At 35.6% G+C, this 23,047-nt stretch overlaps 1 protein-coding gene across 3 annotated transcripts in view; it reads right to left on the bottom strand.

The window, feature by feature from the left end:
- The window catches only part of CTDP1 (CTD phosphatase subunit 1), a 167,037-nt gene that overhangs the window by 40,616 nt on the left and 103,374 nt on the right, over window positions 1-23,047 (bottom strand). For 2 of the 3 annotated variants that reach the window (XM_020986907.2, XM_020986908.2), the window contains one exon: window positions 16,884-17,056. In XM_020986907.2, coding sequence (XP_020842566.1) covers window positions 16,884-17,056 — 173 coding nt within the window. Of the gene's footprint in view, window positions 1-16,883; window positions 17,057-23,047 lie in introns of those variants that run through there. The other variant, XM_078153555.1, reaches the window with a different exon arrangement.

Genomic DNA, 23,047 nt, shown 5'->3' with positions numbered 1-23,047 from the left:
GAAGCCCACTGTCCACATGGGGCCCACAACATTCCTGAGCATGGCCACGACAAGACTAATGCACTGATGTATTCATAAAGATAGAAATCTATAAATGTGTGGTTTTCTAGGTCAATATGTGACCTACAGGGTTTCTTATATACAGTTTAGTGGCCCTCACTTCTATTTGAATTTGATATCACTAGTTTAATGTTATCACAGTTAGTCCTGGTGATGGAGGATAAGCCCTGGAATAGTATCAGATAAAGTAATCCCAAGCAGTAGCACAGTCAGAAGTGATCTTACGCAGGGGAAAAGGAGAAGAGTGAAACTTAAGTAACAGCAATTGTGAGAAACTCTGGAGTTCTGGTGGCCACCTACCTAGAGCAATTGACAATATATAAGTACAAAATATATGCTGATTCTGCTTACATTACCTTTAATCCTCTTCACTACCAAAGTTAAATTTCTCAACTCTTAGTTTTGAAACTCCTTCAATAGTCTGTTCCATTTAACTTCAGCTTTCAATTCCATGATGAATCTCTTTACTCAAAAAAGAAAAAATCATATTACAATTTATTTTATTTCCTTTTCATGATCCCTGTTTTAAGACTTCCTCTTATTTCCCAAAGCATTTCCCTCAAAATAAATTCATCAAAAGATTAATCAGAATTTCCACCTTTTTCAAAAAACATAAGGTTTAAATCTTAACTGGTTCTAACAACTAAGAACTCACTCCTCTCTATTTAAAAAAAGAATGGGAGAACGTGAATTATAAATAAATTCTGGTTACTTCCCAGATATCTTAACATAAAGATAGTATCTTCTTCTAGAATCTACTATGAAGAATGTGGAGCCATATACTATGTGTCTGCTCAAATATAAACTGCTAGAGATAACTGCCTTTTTTGGGAAATCCTAGATAACCTTACTGCTGATGCTGATGAGATTAAACACAGGTGAAGGTACAATTAGTTTTATCAAAATTTATAGGATCATAAGATTTAGAGCTGGAAGATGTCTAAGCTCTTCAATTTATCAAGGAAATGTGGCATAGTGGATAGAATGCTAGGCCTGGAGTCAGAGAGACTTGAGTTCAAATCCAGTTTCAGACACTTAACCTGTGACCCTGGGGAAGTCACTTAACCCTGTTTGCCTCAGTTTCCTCATCTGTAAAATGAGCTGGAGAAGGAAATGGTAAACCACTCCAGTATCTTTGCCAAGAAAACCCCAAATGGGATCACGAAGAGTTGGACATAACTGAACAATATCCCTTCCAATGTATGATCCTACGATCTTATGATTTTTCTGATTCAGTTTAGAGTAGATGCCATTCCCTAACAGCACATATGGGAAAACATGATATATGATTGTTCACAATGAAAGATTTCTTCCATTGCATGAAAATCCACTTATTCCTAATGTTTTCGATTTAAACAATTTAAGTACTAAAACAATCATTATTAACAAATTTTTCTGCAGTATTTTTATCATTGGTCTTAATATTTTATTATCTAAACAGACTGACCTTTTAAAAAAAGGACTGGCCCAGGTAAAGGGGGTGAAGGGAATAAGCATTTGTTATGTGTTTAGTATGTCCCAGGCACTGTGCTAAGTGCTTTACAGATGTTAACTCATTTGAACCTCATAACCACCCTATGAGGTAGGTGCTATTAATATCTATTTTACAGATGAGGAAAACTGAGGCAGACAGGAGTGTTAAGTGACTTGCTCAGGGTCATACAACTAATAAATGTCTGGGGCTGGATTTTAATTCATGTCTTCCAGGCTCCTGGCCTACCACTCTAGTCACTGCTCCACTTAGCTGCCTTATATATAGATTCTACTACCCAAATTCTATTACCCAGAAGAAGCAATTCTTATGAGTGGGGCTTTTCCTGTTATCATATAATGAATCAATGAGGGCTTCACTGGATTCAGATGAAATGAATGAGGAGTAATGGACATTTTAAGTATAAGCCCTTGCTTGTGTTTGAAAGCTATATGGAGGAATTTGTGGTTTAAAAAAAAATAAAGATTTCAGGGGCAACTAGGTGGTGCAGTGGATAGAACACTGGCCCTGAAGTCAGGAGTACCTGAGTTCAAATCCGGCCTCAGACCAAACACTTGACACTTACTAGCTGTGTGACCCTGGGCAAGTCACTTAACCCCAACTGCCTAAAAAAAAAAAAAGATTTCTTTATAGAACTAGATGTGCTTAGACACACATATAGGAAAAATTAAATAATAGAAGCTTAGATAACAAAAACCCCACAAAACTTCAAGAATATATATAACTTTAGTATATCCATTTATATACATTTCCAGAGTTTTCTTTTTAGAGAACAATCTACCACTGTTCCTGTGTCTTCCTAACTGTTCATGGTTCAGATGTCTCACACTGGGAGCTGCCACTTTACAGCTGGAAATCCAATGAGGATGATTTTTGAACCTGATTACTATTTCATGTGTTAAAAATGAAAATGTGTGGAAACTTTCTCAAAGCTTTTTTTTAAATAACAGTATAGATATTTTGATTCATCAGCTAAAATATACAAAATTTCCAAATCTAAGTTAGAATCTACTTCATATAAAATATATAATGAAGATAAATGGTTTTAACTGAATAATATATCTTTTTTCATTCTTCTTCTTCCTTTTTTTTTTAATTAAATAAATTCAGATCTTAGCTCTGATAAGCTAATGGTCTAATTATACACAGACAGCTAACTCATAGATAACTCCCACATTAATAGCAAGTCTTTTCCTGTCTATTAAAATGTGGTCAATTTCATTCTCAGTGGTGTTTATCAATGACATTATGCTGATTGCACCTAACTGCAAGACACTGGCTACAGGACCTGCTGGAAGAAACTTACAGTCACCCAAAGAGTTGGCCTGTTCATTCACACAGGAAAGACTAAGTGGATGAAGAATGTCTATTTGCCATATTTCAAACTGCATTTGGATGCTCATCCCCTAGATTTTGTCCAAGCTCTATTGAAGATATACCTGGGGGAGGCTGAAAAAATGGAAATTAGTTGGGTCCAGAGTTCAAAAGCTGAGTGAGGTGGATTGTATTAGGCAAATAGCAAAACTCTTCTACTGATCCCAACCTTCCCATGAGAGCAGAAGTCCATATCTTCAATGCTAATACTGTGTCAGTTTTGTTTTATGGCAGCAAAATATGGTATAAAACTGCCTCCAAAGACCTCATGATGAGTTGTACCCAGAGGGGAGAGGAAAGGTGAATGGTAGATTCTAGAAGTATGTAATATATATCCAACAAGGAACTCAAAAGAATAGGAGTAAAGGACAACATCAAGGAACTTTCTGGCAGAAAAAGAAGATGGTGATGTGGCATGAGCACAAGGTTACAAATGGACAGCCAAAAGCGTTCCACTGGTACCCCTGTGATGTTAAGAGAAAGAAAGAAGGCTTCCAAGAATGTCGGGTACATAGGATGTACGGTCATGGGCAGGTTGTGATTTGTATTGCTGGAAGGGTCTCCAAAATTAATGAGATCACAGGTCTCTTTGAATACTTGGAGTTCCAACAGGAAGGACAAAGAAGTTCCCTCTAACTTATGGCACAATAACTGTAGTCTTGAAAAGAAGTTGCTATCTCAAGTGTACAATGGGGATTACTGTTTACAAATACTTGTTTGGTAGAGATAAGATGCTATATTAGAATGATAGTCTTAGAGCCAGGTAGATCTGGGTTTGAATCTTGCCTAAAATACTACTAGCTCTGTGACTCTAAGCAAATTACTTAGGATCCTATATGTTAGTTATTACTATTAATAAAAATTCAAATAAACAGGTTTAATTATCTCAAACTTTTAAGTAAATTGTTTTATGTCAGACTGAAAAGACTGAACTGATTCTATATCTTTTTTTTATTGATCCTATTTATAAGCAATTGATTTTGGCCCACAACTGATTTTGTCCTGTAATTGCTTAAGTGATTATTCTTTGTCTCTGAACTTAGTTCAGAGATTCAGAAGGTCTATAATGGGTTAAGTTCTAATCAGTGATCTATTCTTGACTCACGGAATTTAACTGACTTTGGGGAATGTGTGTGAACATCAGGGAGTTGAGTCTAATATCTTTACACCACCACACTATCCTTCAAGGATGTCTGGTTTTGTTATCTTGCACCTAGATAGATTTTCAGGAGGGAAGAAGGATTGTTGCTAACCCCCATTGTTCATATGCCAAATGTACACTTGCCTAAAAGCTACTTTAGAGAGAACTCACACAAGTCAAGTGCTTATAAGGTGGTCAGAAGAAACAATATGACACTCTCAAGGTCTTTTTAAAGAACTTTGGAATTGATTGTCAATTCCAGGACTACCTAGCATGCTGTGCCAGCATCAAAACAGGTGCTGTACTCCATGAGCAAAGCAGAACTGAAGTAGCTCAAAAGAAACACGAGATGAATAAATTTAGAGAATGTTCACATGGACTTTTTGTGCCCAACCTGTGGTAGAGCATTCCGAGCTCGTACTGGTCCATCAAACACAGTTGGACACACTGTAACTTGACTTTAACATAGTGATGTCATTTTGGCCCTCTTGGAGAACAAAGGACAACAACAACCAACCAAACTTCTAACTAATCATGTTGTTCTCCACACTTCAGCTTTGTAACCAATCATGTTGCCCCAAACCCATGATATCATCTACACCGTCCTATTCTTTGTTTTTCACTCTGCAAAATTTATAAAAGGGAAACTGTCCTCTGGCTTGAGGTCTTTGGCATAAATCAGAGGTAAGCCACTGACCCACTTTACAAAGACTTAAGTTATTGATCATGGCCATATGAAGCATTTGAATCTTGATCATATTTTAATAATCTTCCCAACATGGTAGAATATAAGGCATCAACAGAGACATTATGCTTAGTATTCATGTCTTTTGTAGCGAGAGGTATGTGACTGCTAAGACTGAAGCATGCTATTTTTCACTTTCTTTTACTCATTTTGAGTCTTCTTGTACAAAATGACTAATATGGAAATGTTTTATATGATTGCACATGTATAACCTGTATCTAATTGTTTACCATCTCAGAGATGGGGGAGGGGAGGAAGGAAGGAAGAAGGGGATAGAATTTGGGACTCAAAACTTAAAAAAAATGTTTAAAAATGGCATGTAATTGGGGAAATTTATGTGTATATACATATATATATATATATATATATACACACACACACACACACACACAAATTTAGAACATACTGAAAATACATGAATTAAAAACTGTTCTCCATAAGTACATTCCGGATAGTATGATGAGAGGATGAATTATCCCCAACATTCTGAGGTTAATATCCTAGAAATCATAATTTCCCACAAAATGTTCCTGGGTGTAACTGTAATAAAATAAACAAGTTTTATAGGCCAACAAAAGGGAAAATCCTGAAATGAACATTAAATTGGTTCATGTTATAACTATTACATTTTCTCAAGCATTAAAATCTGGAGGCCACAAGATTCATTCTTTGGGAAAGTAGATATGGAAAAACTGTATTAAACTAAAAGAAGGTCAATCAAGAGAGCAATTAACTATAAAATGCTATTATAATTTTAATTAAAGCATTACTAAAAATTTTAATAAATTGCCATGTACATATAAATTTTCTTTGCTGACATAGGCAACATTTCTAAAAATGTGAAATTCTGTCAAATAAAACATAAAAAAAGTTTTCTTGTTTACATTGGGCTCTTATGTTGGTCTCGTGCGGAGTAAGATTACTATGGCAACAACACATAATTAGAGTAAGATTAACTTATCTCATAACGGTCTAATCCTCCCTTTCCTGCTTTTGGATGAACTATCCTACCCTTGGTAATTTCTGTCTCCTAAAGACCTTATTTTTTTGTACTACATGATGGGTCAGTGGTACTTCAGTGACATAATATTCAGTGTGCCTTGCTAAAAACCCTTTGTGATATAATATTCAGTGTGCCTTGCTAAAAACCCTTTGTGATTTTATCGGTGTGGAGAACTGCATTCAATGTTAGTAAGATCTGTACTCTTAGAAAAAAATTCATAGAAAGTGGCATGTCAAAACATTTATTTGTTCCACTTGAACTTTTAAATGACATATGTAGTAGAACAAAATCATATGTAACACTGAGTAATCAGAAGTTTTGAACACATCACACACTGTTAATGTTTTCATTTAAAAATTTCTTTATATATCCCTATATAATCCACTTATCCAATTTATATGATTAAATTCAGCAAATAATTAGTTTTATCATGACTCCTATTACTGATAGATTCATCAAAACTTCAGATATCTAGATAATAATTCCCATAGTTGACTGCTGTTATTTGTTTGTATGAAATTACCACTTGAGGCAAGACTATTTATTGCCCCTACCCCACAATTTTACTTTGAAATGTAATTAATTTCTTTTTTACATAACTTTCCCTCTGGTAAACTCTCTGATTAGTAGCAACAGCTAGAGGTATTCTGAAGGTTTGGTCAAAGCATTTCAAAAAGCCATTAGATGGTAGCTCCTCAAGGCCAGCGACTAGTTTTTGCCTTTCTTTGTCTCCCTGGAATTTAGCACAGTCCATGGCAGGTAGTAGAAGCTTAATAAATGCTAATAACTGACTGAAATGCTTTTTGGAAAGGCATGTAAACTTCTGATGAAAGTATGAGTTTTTTAAAAATTATTTTTTGTTCTAAATGCAACACCAAATAAAATGAGTAGTTTATTCATACGCAAAGTAGAAAAGAAAGAGTATTGATGGTATACAAAAATGTGAATCTCTGGTATGTACAGCTTGCTTTTCTTCTTAAGTATATAATATATTCAACATTTATCTTTTGAAACTGTCTTGTTTTTTGCTGTTTTCTTCTAGCCTTCCTTCTGTTTCTCTTCTGTGCATCAAAAAATCCTTCAAACACCCTCTTTTCTTTTTTTTCTTTTGGCAAATCTAATCCCTTTCTCTCCCTATCATTCAACTGAATTTTTTTTTCTTTTTTGGCTAGGCAATGGGGTTAAGTGACTTGCCTAGGGTCACACAGCTAGTAAGTGTTATGTGTTTGAGGCGGCATTTGAACTCAGGTCCTCCTGAATCCAGGGCCGGTGCTCTATCCACTGTGCCACCTAGCTGCCCTGAATTTTTTTTAAAAAGCAAAAAAAAAAAAAAACTTCCCCTTTACCCCATCCCTCGCAACTAATATGCATAGTCAAGTGAAATAAATTCTCATGTTGGCCACGTCCAAAAATGATGCCTAATTCTATATCTAAAGTCCATCATCTCTGTCTTGTGCACATAGCATCCTTCAGCACTGGCCCTCTGGTATTAGAGTTGGTCATTGCATTGATTATAATTCTTAAGTTTGGGTCTGGCTGAGGGGAAGACAAGAGGGGCTAGGAGTGGAAGTTATTTACGTCCAATGTAGGTCATTGGTGTGCTGAAGTACACTCCTGTTTTATTCCCCTCTTCTTCTAGGTATGGGGAGGAGGGAGAAGAGTACAAAAAGAAAAAAAGTTTAAGAGAACAAGATGAAGGGAAACAAACAAAATTAAAATGTTTTTGCACAAACAAATTCAATGAAATTAGAAGGGAAAGTTAACTACAAAAAAAATCTTTGCAACAAGTTTCTCTGATAAAGGTCTCATTTCTGAGATACATAAAGAACTGATTCAAATTTATAAGAATAAGAAACACTTTCCAATTGATAAATGGCCAAAGAATATGAACAGTTCTCCAGGGAAGAAATCCAAGCTGCCTATAATCATATGAAAAATGCTCCAAAAATCACTATTACAGAAATGCAAAATGAAGCAAATCTGAGGTTCCACCTCATCTAACAGACTGATAAAGTTGATAAAAATTATGATGTTAGAGGGGTGGTTAGAAAACAGCACTGATGCCCTCTCAATAGATTTGTGAAATGAGATAGTCATTCTGTAAAACAACTTGGAACTATGCCCCAAGTTTTTAATTAGTGAATACCCTTTGACCTAGAAATACTACTAAGTAGTACCCACAATAATTAGGCAAATAACTAGGCCACTACACCAAGGAAATAAAAAAAAAAGGGAAAAGCAGGGCAGCTAGATGGTGCAGTGGATAGAGCACCGGCCCTGAGGTCAGGAGGACATGAGTTCAAATCAGCACTCAGACCAAACACTTGATACTTATTAGCTGTGCGACCCTGGTCAAGTCACTTAATTCCAACTGCCTAAAAAAAAAAAAAAAAAAGGAAAAAGTCCTAGATGCTCAAAAATATACATAGCAGCTACTTTTGTGGTACAAAGAACTAGAGATTAAGGGGGTACCCATCAACTGGAGGAATGGGTAAACAAATTATGATATATGAATGAAAAGAAACACTATTGTGCTGTACAACACGAGGAAAGATGCTTTCAATGAAACCTGGGAAGACATGTATGGTCTGTGGCAAAAGTGAACTGAGAAGAACTAAGAGAACAATTCATAATATCAACATTACAAAAATGAGCAATTCTGAAAAACTCTAGGACTCTAATCAACACAATGACCAATCACAATTCAGAGACATACTATGAGGACCTACTTCCTGACACAGAAGTATGGGCTAACATGCAAAATGAGATATATGCTTTTGGGCATGACCAATAAGGCAATTTGTTTTGCTTAACTATGTTTATTTGTTACAAAGAGTTGGGTTTTTTCCCCAGGTAGCATGGGGGAAGTGAGAGAGAAAAATAAAAGCTTGACAACTGAGAAATATAAAATTTAATTAAAAATAGTTTGAATAGAAGTAAATTCTGAAAGAAACAGACAAACACGAAAGTTTCTAAAATAACATGCTGAATTTATGATACACTTTTAAAAGCATACTAAATGCTCTATTTTGTAAATGGAAATGTTTACTTTTGGGGGTGTTTGTCAAGTTCAGAACAAAAAAAAATTAAATTAAAAATCCGATTAGAGAAGGTAAGGTGAAGGGCATGTAAATATAGCCTACTTATGATCACAAACTTTGTTATCTTCCTCCTCAATACAGTGCTTTGTACAGAATAGGTGCTAAATATTTACTGAATAGATGGATCCCATTTTATTGTTAAAAGATATAAATGAGGAAATATATGGTAATATTGAGTCTAATTTACTTCGGCAGAAACATGCTTATTAGTGTCCAGAAAGGATGCCTGTAAGCTCCTGCTATTAGGCCTCACATTTTTTGTTCATACCATAGATAGGTGACACAGGTGATAAATCGGGAAGACCTGAATTTAAATATGGCCTTATACATTTACCAGCTTTGTGATCCTGGGAAGTCACTTAACTTCTCTCTGCCTTAGTTTTCTCAACTGTAAAATGGGGATAATGATAGCATGTATCTCAAGTGGTTATTTTACAAAGTTGCTGTAAGGATCAAATGAGATAATATTTAGTACAGGGTCTGACATATAGTAGGCACTTTAATAAATGCTTGTTTCCTTCCACATCTCAAACCTGTTTTTTTTTTTAAATTAGTGGCCATGTTCACAAACGTATGTTTCATTATGCATTTTGATTTCATCATCTGTCAGTGAGTAGCACTGCCTCAGCACTGGTTTTCTGCGAACATGGTTGGTCAGAGTCCTTAAGGCTTTCAAAGTTGTTTGTTTTTACAGTGCTGTTTTTTATTAGATAAATTATTCAAGTCACTTGAGTGTTCCTTCAGAAGTTTGAGATGAAAAGGAATGAGAGAAAATCGACTGTTAGGCCAGAGCTAAGTAATGGAGCCTTTTTGCCACTATTGTAATTTGGCTAGCTTGTTTTCATCGTACTAGATAAGGACACAGTGTCCAAGTTATAATTTTCTAGTTCTTTGAGAATGAAATCTTTGAGGGAACATGTTTATTTGAACAATTATTTGTAAGTTGCTACCATTTATTTGTCTCTTCTCTGGCCTACAGAATTACTAAAAATAAAAAGTTGACGTTTCCATGGTTCCATGGAGTTTACAAAGTACTTTCCATACACCATCTCATCATTTCACTGGAGCCTCTCTATCGTTATCGCTGTAGGCATTACAGGTGTCATTATCCCTTTTTTCCAGACAACAAACTGGAGTTTCAGATGATGAATTTGAAGGCAAACTGAAAATTTGGCTACACGATTTGATCATACAGTTAATAAGTGTCAGGGATGGGATTCAATCAAACCCACTTCTTGGCTGATTCTGTATCCAGTACAGTATTCTAACAATTCTGTCATGTTGCCTCACAACAACAAACACCCAAATAAGGATATGGTTATCTAATTCTTCTAGAATGTTATATCTTACTTTCTTAATGACTCTCACAATAGCATCTTAAGGAGGGAGTCTATATACACATATTTTTAAGAATTTTAAATTATCCCACTACACTTAGAACTATATTAGGCAAAGAGTAGATATTTAAATACTGAACTGAATATTCAAAACTCAGTCAGCAGGAAACAGGGGTTTTTATAATAGCATAGTATGACAACTTTCAACTAGAATAAAATGGACAGATGCTTCTCAAATACCAAAATAATTTTTGTCTAAGCCAGTTTCTGTTAAGGGCATAGCACAGTGTCCCAGACAGTATCTTGCATGTAATAGGCAATTAAATATTTGTTGATTTGGCTAAGGAACTTATGCATGTGCAAACAAAGAACCACATGTCCTTCAATCTATCATTCAGAAAATCATTGTCGAATTCAAGTGAAATTAAAAAATTCTACAGAACAGCTTGCCAATGTGAAATCAGCAAGATGTGCAGGCAACTAGAACACTTACGTTCAAAACTAAAGCTGAATTTTAGTATGAGCGTGCGATAGCTCTTAAAAAAAGAAAAATCACTTTTAAGTGCTAAAAACGTCACAAATTTGTTAAATACTCTACATGCAAAGAATCTGTTTTGATTTTGAATGAAAGCATTGTTAGTAACTTGAAACAATCTGGTGATCCTCAAACTCCTATACACTTATATTTGAGAAGTAGGCAAGTTTTAAGCCTGAGTACAACAGTATCTACCTACCCAACTCCTTTAGATTTCCTTTTATTTGATATTTTTTAGGTAGGGCAGGTAGATGATCCAGTGGATAGAGTGCTGGGCCTGGAGTCAGGAAGACTCATCTGACTGAGTTCAAATCTGGCCCCAGATACTTATAGCTATGTGACCCTGGGCAAGTCACTTAACCCTCTTTGCCTCAGTTCCCTCATCTGGAAAATGAGCTCAGCTGGAGAAGGAAATGGCAAACCACTCCAGTATTTTTGCCAAGGAAACTCCAAAAGGGGTCACACAGAACTGGACACAACTGAAAATGACTCAACAACAACAACAACAACAAAAAGTAAGTCACAGTTGCCTTAAAACACAATGCCCTACTATGGCAAATAACAAAAACTCCAAATTCCATGCTATTATAAAGCTCATTATGTTCTGTTTAAAATGGCAGAGAAGTGAAATTACACATTTTTGAAAAATTTCCATTTAAAATGACTTAAAAACACACACATACAAATTGTGGTATTCAGCTATTTAAAACTGGGCCATCTAGAAAGATTCCTTCCATGAAACCAGATGGTTAAGTTTTTAGAAGAAAAAGGAATAATATGTTTATCTCAAATGTAGAATGGATATGACTTTCTATTCAAAAAATCTACAAGACAGATATGCTTCGTCAGCTTTAATTAAAAAAAATTTCTATACAACCAAAAACAACAAAATTTTTAAAAACAGACTGGGAAAAGAATTTCTGGCAAAGATGGCAGAAAAAAACCATCTAAAATACTAAGAAAACCTTAAAACTGTACAAAGGGAATTCCTAATGCATAATGGATACGTAGTTGAAAGTTTTAACATAAATTTTAGAAGAGTTCACTCACTAACAAAGAGATACAAATTATTACAATTCTTGAGATACTACCTGAAACCCAGAAAATTGACAAAAATAATTAAAATTAAGACTAAATACTTGTGGGATCATGCAAAAAAAAAAAAAGGATCCACACTCATTGTCAGTAGAATGGTAAACAGAAAAATTTTTGGAGACCACTCTGGCAGTACAAAGTAACAAAACTAGTCATATCCTCTGAGTCAGTTACATGTCCAGTTTAGCTATCCACACTTGGGTTCATCATCTGTAACTGTATTACTTTCTTGATTCTGAAATCTTAAATTCCTCTTTCTGATCATGATTTCTTATCCTTCAATTTCTCCCCTCTTTCTCATTCCTTTAAAAACCATTCTTCATCTGCTACTTCCAGTTCTAGATTCTAGAACATCACTTCTGCTCTGGCTTTGCTTTCTTCTCTTGAGTGTCACAGAAGACTAGCTCAACTATGCACTGTGATAAATCCTGAATAACTCCCCATACATCCTGTCCCACGTTATCTTTGTATCAACTTTGTCAAACCTGGATTCTTCATTAACTGAACTATTCATTTTGCTCTTAAATCATGATACAGAAAATTCTATAACCGTGGTGATGAGGGTAATCTATAAATTTGTTATGTTAGTCACAGTACACCACAGGTAATAAGAGGTCATACAATAAACCAATCAGAGGATTAAGGAAAGAAATATTTCTATATAAATAGAAAAGTTTATGCATAAACAAAAAATTAAAAATGAGAAATTTAGTTAAAATTAGAAGTAGAACTAACTAGGAAAAAAATCTTTGTACAACATTTTTCTGAGATAGTCCTCCTATTCAAGATACACAAGGAGGTGATCTGCATATAACAAGAATCATTCCCCAATACACGAATGGTCAAAGTATAGGAACAGTCAGTTCTTAAAGATGTTCAAGCTATTGATAGCCTAATGAAAAAACTCTCCAAATCACTAATAATCAGAGAAAAGAAAATTATAACAATTCTGAGATTCCACATCATACTCACTGGATTGGCAAAGATGACAAAAAAACAAAATTACAATTGTCAATCAGTTAATAAGCTCTTTCTCAACTGCTTATTTTGTGCCAGATACTGTGCTAAGCTATGGTGATATAAAGACAGACCAAAATAGGATCTCTGTTCTTGAAGAACTCACATTCTAATGGAGGAAACAACATGCAAATAACTATGTATATATAAGATACATATAGAGAAGATGGAAGATAATTTTCAGTGAAAAAGCACTAGATGCAAGGGAGTGGGGACAGGACAGCCTAGGAGACACCTTCTGCAGAAGGTGGAATTTGAGCTTGAGTCTTGAAGGAATCCATAGAAAGGGACAAGAGATGAGAGGGTAAATCACTCCAGGCATGGGAAACAGTGCAGAGTTGGGAGATGGAATGTCATGTAAGGAACAGTTAGGACTGTCAAGGTAGGAAGGTGTCAGCTTCTGGAGGGCTAGAGATGCCAAATGAATGATTTTTGTTCGTTTGTTTGATCTTGAAAGTAAAGAGGAGCCATTGGAATTTACATAGGAGGTGTGGAATGACACTAGGAAAATCATTTTGGCAGCTGAGTGCAAGATGGATTGGAGTGGGGAGAGAGCTGAGGTAGGGAGACCATCTAGAAAGTTATTGCAATAGTCCAAGAAAAAAGGTGATTGAGAGCTTGTACTACAGCACATTAGGGAATAAAATGCAGTTGGAAAGACAAGGAAAGATAAGTGAAATCATGAAAGCTATTTTTGACCTCCCTGACTTCCTTCTAGATTCAGCTCAAATGATCCCTTATATAGGAGGCCTTTCTTGGTGCCCCACCCTTTCCTCCCCCATCCGTTTTCCTCTATGGTTACCTTCTTTCTACTCTGTGTGTATCTTCTAGGGATCTATTAGTTTATATATTGTTTCCCTTATTACTATGTAAGCTTCTTGAGGACAAAGACCCTGGTTATGCCTTTCTCTAGATCCCCAGCACTTAGCATGGTATCTGGCATATCGTAAGTGCTTAATAAATGCTTGTTGATTGACTGATACAACTAGCTCTAGAATTGATAGTCTCTTATATTTAGTGATTATGTAAACCTGAAACTATCATTTGTAAAAAATAACTTAGGAAACAAAGGAAAGGAATTATCAACTTGGAACTTGAGAAAAGGATTTATGAATCTCATTTTTTCTTTTTGATTTAGCAATTTCTTTTCCGAAAATAATATGACATAATTTACTCACTCTGAAGCCTGGATAAATGCGTTAAGACAAGTCTGACTGAGAGCTACTATTAACTATAGGATAAATAAAGTCAATATTAAGGCTCAGATTGAGCAGCTTTCTTTAAGTGCTGAAATCTATGTAAATTTAGAAAGAACAACCAAAAAATAGTTGTATGCAACTGAAAAACCTTAGCTAGCAGTTCTTTAGATTTCAACAGAGTTAATGAAATTCTATCCCCTGCATGGTATTATACAGCGTAGCAGGGCACTGAGAACAAGCAAATCCATACTGAGGTTTCTGCCAGAACCATTAATCAAGGTCTTACTGAAATATCACTCAAAGAATATATTGCTTTAAAGCATCAGTACAATTGCTTCTAGATGAAAAATGCCCACCTTATCCAATGGACTCACCAGGAGAGAAGAAACAACTTGCAATGGCAACAACAACTTCTACAAAAACTTTTTTTTTCCTGACAACTTCTCCAAATGGAAGAAGAGCAGCTTGCCTGCATTGGGCAGCCCTAAAAGGTATACATTTCATCATCTTTTCTTCATGTTCCTAGGAGGGACAGCTTTACTGTCCCAAATCTTTATGTCATGAATGTTACCTCCTAGATGCTTGGGAACCTTACTATGTTCTGCAAAAAGTACCTGAATTTCCTGATAAACTTATGAGCATTCAATGGAAAAGAATGTTTTGTGTTACTGCTTTCCTCTCACCTAGTTCCCCACTATTTCTTGCAAAGGGGTTTAGGTGAATTAATAAAGCCAGTAAGTTTTTTCTTCCTCTTTGGTTTTTTAGTAGCTCTTCCTACCCTCAAATATTACTGTGCAAGCCTAGGTAGTGCACTCAATAGAGCACTGGACCTAGGAGCTAAGAAGACCTGAGTTCAAGTACAGCTTCAGGCACTTACTGTGTGACTCTGGGCAAACCACTTAACCTATCTGTCTCAGTGTCCTCATCTGTAAAGTTGAGATAATCACAGCATCTACCTCTAAGAGATACTGTAGTAATCAAATGACATAATGTTTGTAATGTGCTTTTGAAACTTTTAAGCACTATATAAATGATATTATTACTTAAGACAAAGTTTAAAATTAGTTAATTTTCTCACACTGTCCTTATGTTAACTTGGTAAAAATTACGTTACATGCTCCCTTATACTCACATGTATATCTATGTTTTAGGCTGCACTAAGGGGAATAGAGACACAATGTTAGATAATGAGGTATTGAAAAGGTATACTTTCAGATAAGATGAAGATAGACACTTAAACTTTAGGACTTAATGATATTAGTTGGACTTTTAGACAGTATTATTCCATTGTTGTAATACAGTCCATTCATTCAGAAAACATTTATTCTATGTACCAAGTCACTGTTTGTGATCATGGACTTTGCCTTGTCAGGAAAAACTTCTTGACAAGAGGAGCTACCAGAAAACAGAATCAGTTCTCTGGGGAGATGATGAGTTTCCTGACATGTGGATCTACAAACCGGGGCTGAATGACTGATCATTTGTCTAGGATGTTATAGAAGGGATAAATGCTTTAAACAGGGATAGAACCAGGTGACCTCCAAATTCCCAACTAGAATTCTATAATTTCTTTCAGTAACTTATTGTGGAGCAGGAGAAAGGAGGGGAAGAGGAGAAGAGAGTACATATGACTTTGTGGATGATGATAATAAAAATAATTGTTATTATTATAACTAGCATTTATACAGTGTTTTAAGTTCTGCAAAGTATTTTACAGATATTATCTCATTTGACCCTCCCAACAATCCTGTGAAGTAAATGCTATTATTAGCCTCATTTAACAGATGAGGAAACTGAGGCTGAGAGGGCATAAGTGACTTGCCCAGTGTCAAACAGCTAAACAGCATCTGAGGTAGGATACAAACTCAGGTTGTCCTGACTCCAAATCCATCATTCTATCTACAACATCACCTACCTGCCTAGGCTGCATACATTCCTTTGTAAAACAAACCATTTGATTTTTTTTGACAGTTCGTGCTATGAACTCATTTCTTATACTGAGTTTGATTCTGATTTTGTACCTTCCACCCAAGTATTAAAAGTGTAGGTTGACTTGGTATAGAGGACTTAAAAAGAATATTTCTACTTCATCTTCTGCATGCTGGTGAATAAAGTACAAATAGCTTCATGGTTGTCCCCTTGCCTAAGCTCCAGTATTGCAGAGAGAGAGAGAGACACCAAATAAAAGAATGATGTTAGCTGTGGCCCTTGGTTCCCACATAAAACCAATATCTCAGTTCTGTTATTCATCTGTATAAGGTGAACCTGTGAACTAACCTTCCATTTAGCTGAAATCCTTCATGTCTTCTAGCTTCATTCATAGAGAAAAAAAAAGTTGGAAAAGGAGACAGATGGAGCTAATAATCCCAGTTTTTAGAAGATCCACAAGACTATCACAGACACAGAAGGAGTAACAGTAGTTAATCTCTTGGAGGAATACTGTTAACCGCAAAACATTCCCTTCTGTACCATCTCATCTCTGTCAATCTGTTATTGTTTGTAAATACAGTGTGCAGTGAACATCTGCTCTAAGTAAACAAAAATCAAACACTACCATGTATTTCTTTTATATGAGATTATAACCAGCTTCTATTTTTGAAAGTTGAGATAATTTCAATGAAATTCAAGTTAATTAGTGATTATACTATTAACAGGTAAAAATCTTGAAAGAATAAACGATTTTCAGACTTAAATCTTAAAAAAATGAAACATAAAACAAAGCAAAAAATCTCACATCATTAAATTCTAGCAATTTCTTTTTGTTTTCACATAAAGAATTCTTACCTGGGTATACTGCCTGTCAGGCTTCTTTCACTCGACGATGATGATCCCGGTCTTTGTTCAATTTTTGTTCCAAGATTCTCAGTTTCACCCTTCTGGGGTTTCTCTCCCTCTTCTTCTAGCTTCTTCTTTTCTGTGTCACTGTCATCACTCCCTTCTCCTAAGATGTCATCAACCTATCAATTGATCAAGAGTCAATATGTACATGAACTGATGCAAAATAAAGCAAGCAGAGCCAGTAAAACAACATACACAATGACTACAACATCGTGAATGGAAAGATCAACCACAAAACACGCACACACATCCTTCTCAGCTCCTTTACAGAGGTTTAGGGTTGATAAGTACGGCATATTGTATATAAGGTCAGATTTTTTTTTGATGTGCTAATTGGTTTACTGATTTTTTTTTCTTATTCCTCTCTTAAAAAATTCTTTGTTATGATGGGTAGCTCTCTGGGAGGGGGAGGAATAAAGTGATGGGAATTTTGGGAGACATAAAAACAAAAATATCAATAAAAATCTATTTTTAAAAAAGTTAATGTGTTCTTACATGTTTTCTTATATAGTTACTAACTCAGATATTAATGTACCCACACAAACAGGGCAGTAATTCATAGATTCCTATTTTAAAAATCCATGAAATAGACATATGAAAGATATGAATTTTAGACATTTATCAAAATTAACTAGACACTTATTCCCATGATATAACTACATGCTAACACTTAAAGATGACCAGTAACTCTTTAAAATTACTTATGATAATGTGAAGAGAAGTAAAGTACGGTAGTCTAAGGAGCATCAGATTTGGAGTCAGAGGACAGCAACTACTAAATAAATGTATGTTGAACTGAATGTCACCATTAGTTTCTTAAAATATGAATGTGTGAAAGCCCACTACAGAAGCGACTGAAGGATCCCTGCCCATTCTGTCCTGTTATATCAGCAGCTGTTTCAGACCTGTCATACAGCCCACTCCTGAATGGCTTATAAAGAAAGGACACAGAGACCATCAGTATGGTTACACTGTAGGAAATCAACCTTACAAAAACACTTGCTATTATTTGTGGGCCCACTGTTTTGCTAACTATTAATGTGTGATTGCTGTGAGAATTTTTTTTTACTAAAATCTGTAGGTTAAGTTGAACAGAACCAGTGTCATCCTTGGGCAAAGCATTATATCATAAGTTCACATAACTTTCTTCTCCCACTCTTCTGCCCTCCACTTTTCAACATACCCACATTCCAATCCATGGTTCTTATACGTCTTTCCTTTTAATAATCCCTTTATGATCCTGCCTCTGAAGTTGAAGTTTGTTTAGTCTGTACTGATTTTCATCTCTAACTCTACCACTCCTCTTAAAACATGACTTTCTCATTTCCCTGTCTCTGCCTATTTCCATATTGAGTTTAATGTAGTTTTAAGCCAAATTATGAGTACATGTGTTGAACCCTCCTTTGTTTAATTCAGATAAGAGTGAGGTTTGTGAGATGACTATCTATCCTTACTCCCTTCTCCATCTCATACACCTCAAATGTGAGAAACACTAAGCTCCTCCCTCTTCTCAATTTCTTCACTAATATACTCCTCCTTTGTTTTGTCCCCATCTTTCCCATCTCAAAATCAACAAGGCAGAACCAAACTACCCTAAGTTCCATGTTTGTCTTTCTTTTAAAATTTATTCTAAACCTAAACACATAAACACAAAAAAGAGATATCATTTCCATATGTATAGCACAACACAAAAAAAAAGATTTTCTATATAACTGTCAATGTCCACTTAATGTCTCCCGCTTTTTAAAATGAGTATAAGGAAGGGGGCAGCTAGGTGGTGCAGTGGATAGAGCACTGGCCCTGAAGTCAGGAGGACCTGAGTTCAAATCCGGCCTCAGACACATAACACTTACTAGCTGCGTGACCCTGGGCAAGTCACTTAACCCCAACTGCCTTAAAAAAAAAAGTGTATAAGGGGCAGCTAGGTGGCGCAGTGGATAGAGCACTGGCCCTGAAGTCAGGAGTACCTGAGTTCAAATCCGGCTCAGACCAAACACTTGACACTTACTAGCTATGTGACCCTGGGCAAGTCACTTAACCCCAACTGCCTAAAAAAAAAAAAGTGTATAATAAATTCTAAGTGTTTATTTCAAAACTGTCCTGGTTGTCCATTCTTCCTTCTGAACTCCCTTCTGTTGTGTTCCTCATGTTTGTTTTTCTGTGAACCTTTGAGACAGTGACATTTTATTCACTTATATTCACTTATTAGAATGTAAGTATTTTATCATCATTTAACCCCTTCTAATTTCTAAATGGCATTTTACCTTGCTAAGTTTCTCTGGTTTCCTGTATTTGCACTTTAATGATTTTACCCAACTCTGATCTTTTTATGAAGAATGTTTGAAAGTTCTCATTTATTAGAGGGCCGCATTTCCCCCTGGAGGCTTATACTCAGTTTTTTCTCAATAAATAATTTTTAATTGTAATACTTAGTTTTTTTGCCTTGTTGAAGACCATATCCCAAGATTTCCTCTTCTTTGTGGTATGTGCAGTGTAGTCTTGTGTGATCTGGTATGTAGCTCCTTGGTATTGGAACTTTCTGGCTGCTTGAAGTATTTTCTTTGACTGAGATGTTCTGAATTTTGGCTAAGATATTCCTGGTTGTTTTCTATTTGGGATTTCTTACAGGAAATGACAGGTAGTTCTTTCTATTTTCACACGTCTCCTGCTGTGCCCCCAAGTGCTCTGAAATGTATACTGATAGGACCTGTTTCCCTGTATAGTGAACTATGAAGTGGGACAATGGTAGTGCCTCTGTCCGTCAATACTACTCTTAGGGTCCAAATCCTGCAGGATTCAGGGCTCATTTCTAAGAGCTTGTGTTGATTGTCTCTCCCCACTCCCACTCCCACCCCCAATTTTCCCTGTAAAGATATCTCCATCCTTGCTTACAGAGTTCCCAGGTTTCAGGACATGTTCATCAGAGATCATTTCCTTTGTTATGTGTCTTTCTCTGAGCACCCATAAGCTTCAGGCCCTATTTCCTGGAGCTTATTCTGTCTTCAACCTAGCCTGCCCTTGTGATTCCACAGACTTCTGTCTTCTTGAAAAATTTTGGACTGGATGGAGAAAGCTTATTACTGTTCCTCTTTATTCTTCTTGATCACTATTCTATTTAGTGCTCTTCTGCTGGGATTCTTGTGAAAGAGCTGGGTCCTTTAGGACCTTTCATTTCACCAGCTTAACCTGAAGTCAGGCCATAGTATTCAGAGCTAAAAGCGATCAGCTAGTCCTGATGTGTCAAACACATGGCTTTCGGGTTCAGTGAAGCCAGCAATATGCAATGTTTCCCAAACCAGATTAAAAGCTAATTTGGAAACATTTAACAAAATAAATAAAAACACAACAGAATCTAGATAACATGTGGTTTTCAATATATGGCCTGCAGAGACAGTTTAGTTGCCCATTCCTATTTGAGTCTGACATCACTAATACACTTCATTTTACAATCCCCTCATTTTAGAGATGAGAAAACTGAGGCCCAAAGTTATTAAGCAACTAACCTAAGGTCAGACATTGGGGGGGGAATGCAAATGCAAATCCAATATATGGCAGCTGCAATCAAAGCTTGTTATAATTTTGATATAAGAGGCATGAAAAATAATACCAATGCAAGCAGGGACATTTTACACATTGTTGACTTCAATACTGCCCAGAAGGAAGAATCATGCACGGCCCATCCCTTGATAGTCTACATAGTAAAATATTCTAATATATGATACAGAAAAATGTATCAAATCTCATTTTAAAGAGGTGATCTTAAGCTAATGTTACATTAGAAATAAAAGTGTGTTAGTTTACTTTTAACATAGCCATATATTCTCATAGTTAAAAGAAAATATAGAAACACTTAATGCTAAGTAGTCAAATTTCATTTCGAAGTCATTATGGTTAATTTTAGGTTTTATTATTAGGTGGTTACAAAAAGCCAAGCATAAAACCAAAAGGCTTTCCTGAGGAGACTAACAAGGTACTTAGTAAAGAAAATCAAGTTTATTCTAAAATATCTTACTGGGATTTATTTGGCTGAACTTATCCATTGGTGAACTGCTTGACTGGTACTTTTTGTATAAGTGAATTGTGTACAGAAATATTCTATGTCTTGATATTCTGTATTACTGAGTCCTGTACAAGTACAGATAGAACATTTAATGTGAGAAATCTGGTATCACTAGAAATATTCAAATTGTTCTTTGGCACTCAAACTGACCCATAGTGCTTGTCTAGAGGAACTGGGCTAAGCTTTTTGTATATTTGCTTTACACCAAATATATACACGCAGGGGCTGGCGGGGGTGGGGAGAACAGGACAAGAGAGGGAAAGGAGGGAGAGAGGGTAGGAAAGAGAAAGAAAAAAAATACATACATACATATATCTGTCAAGTGAGAGCAGACTAGCTAGGTTTGGAGAGGCTCGTGACAAGGCTGGTCACAAGAGATGAATATTTTTTTAGGCACAGAAACTGTCAAAGACCATGTAAAGACATAGAGGAATTAAGAACTATGTTGGTGGAAGTGTACACTGAAGAAAATCCTTAAAATATTGATTAATCAATCAGCACAGATTAAAGCACCTACTACGTGCTAGGTACTGTGCAAGGTTCTGGGGCTACAAAAACAAAAGTAAAACAGTACTTGCCTTCTAGCCATGGAAAACAATATGTAGGTAATTTGGGGAAAAGGAACAAGCAGCTGGAGGAATCAGGAAAAGGTTTGTGTAAGTGGTAATGCTTGGGTATTCTGAAAGATAGGAGCCAAAAAGGAGTTCATTCCATGCACCAGGAACAGTCAGCACACAGAAAGATGAAGTGTCAAGTATAAAGAACAATAAAAGAAGCCCAGTTTTTCTGGACCATTCTATGCATAGTTGGAGATTCTATTTGACCCAAGAAGCGAGCCACCGTAGTTTACTGAGAGAGTAGTGACAAGGTCAGACTAGAGCTTCAGGAAATTCACTTAGGCTGTTGTTTAGAAAGTGAAGTGCAAGGAGGAGAGACTTGAGGCAAGAAGACCAACTAAAGATAATAATGACCGTACGTAACTATCTTGTGTTTATGTAGATGAATGGCAGGGATTTTACAGTCTTCAGGATTCTGCTGCTCTCAGCATATTTCTCCTACAGAGAACTTGTGGCAGAACTTCCAACATTTAAAAAATAAAGATCATCTAAATATAAGTCTGTTGAATAATTTATTCTCTTATTAGGTAACCACTGTCATTATTATTGATGTTAAGATGATCAACAAGTTGCTAAAGAACTAAGATTCCACAATAATTCCACAATAAAATATGGGTCAGGTTTTTTTGGCAGACCATTTTTAACACAATAAAACCATCTGTTTACATAATCACAAACTGAAAATATTCAATATGGTAATATAAAATTATTACAGAATTTCTATTGTCTGTGGACAAAGGTTAAAAAATATATCAGAAACCAGTATCTTTCTCATTTTAGATGAGTTTAATTGTCAGGGAATGACCAGTCAGCATTTACATACAAAATAAGATATTTTTTAGCAGTAGAAATATTTGTACACCTGCTTGTTTAAAACAGATGTCATGCGTCACTTCTGCTTCCATATGAACAGATTCTGTTGAGATTTTTTTAACTAGTAATATTAGATAATTATAGATAGTGGGAATAATATTTGGACTCCACTACAATAAAGTTGTTGAAGAACAAATAAAATAATGTATACAATTATCATTATGATATAGTTCTAATTAAATTATAGGCAATGAGATACAAGTTTAACTGGCATAGATTCCTGAATAAAAACTTAGGTTTTGAATTAAACGTTTTATTATATAGGTGAAACACAAAAAGGAAGTAAGGCTGATAAATGGATAATAAAGACAGACAAAACCAGGAAAAGAATTAGCTAGGAAAAGGAAGATAAAGGAATAAGCCAAATAGCTGAGTTTGTGATCTTTGGTGTTTCTATGATACCTTAAATTAAAAAAAAATTGTTCTCATTTACTTTCAGCCATGAGTTTTAACTTCCTCCTTTCTTTAACTTTTCTGTTAGCTTCTTAAAGATAAGTAGGTCAGGAGCAACTACATGGAGCAGTGGATAGAACACAGGCTCTGGAGTCAGGAGGACCTGA

The sequence above is a fragment of the Phascolarctos cinereus genome, unplaced genomic scaffold (assembly GCF_003287225.1).
Source record: "Phascolarctos cinereus isolate Bilbo 61053 unplaced genomic scaffold, phaCin_HiC Scaffold_4;HRSCAF=312, whole genome shotgun sequence".
In the NCBI taxonomy this organism is placed as follows: domain Eukaryota; kingdom Metazoa; phylum Chordata; class Mammalia; order Diprotodontia; family Phascolarctidae; genus Phascolarctos; species Phascolarctos cinereus.
The sequence above is the reverse complement of the archived record's forward strand: the minus strand, read 5'-3'. Positions and strand labels throughout refer to the sequence as shown.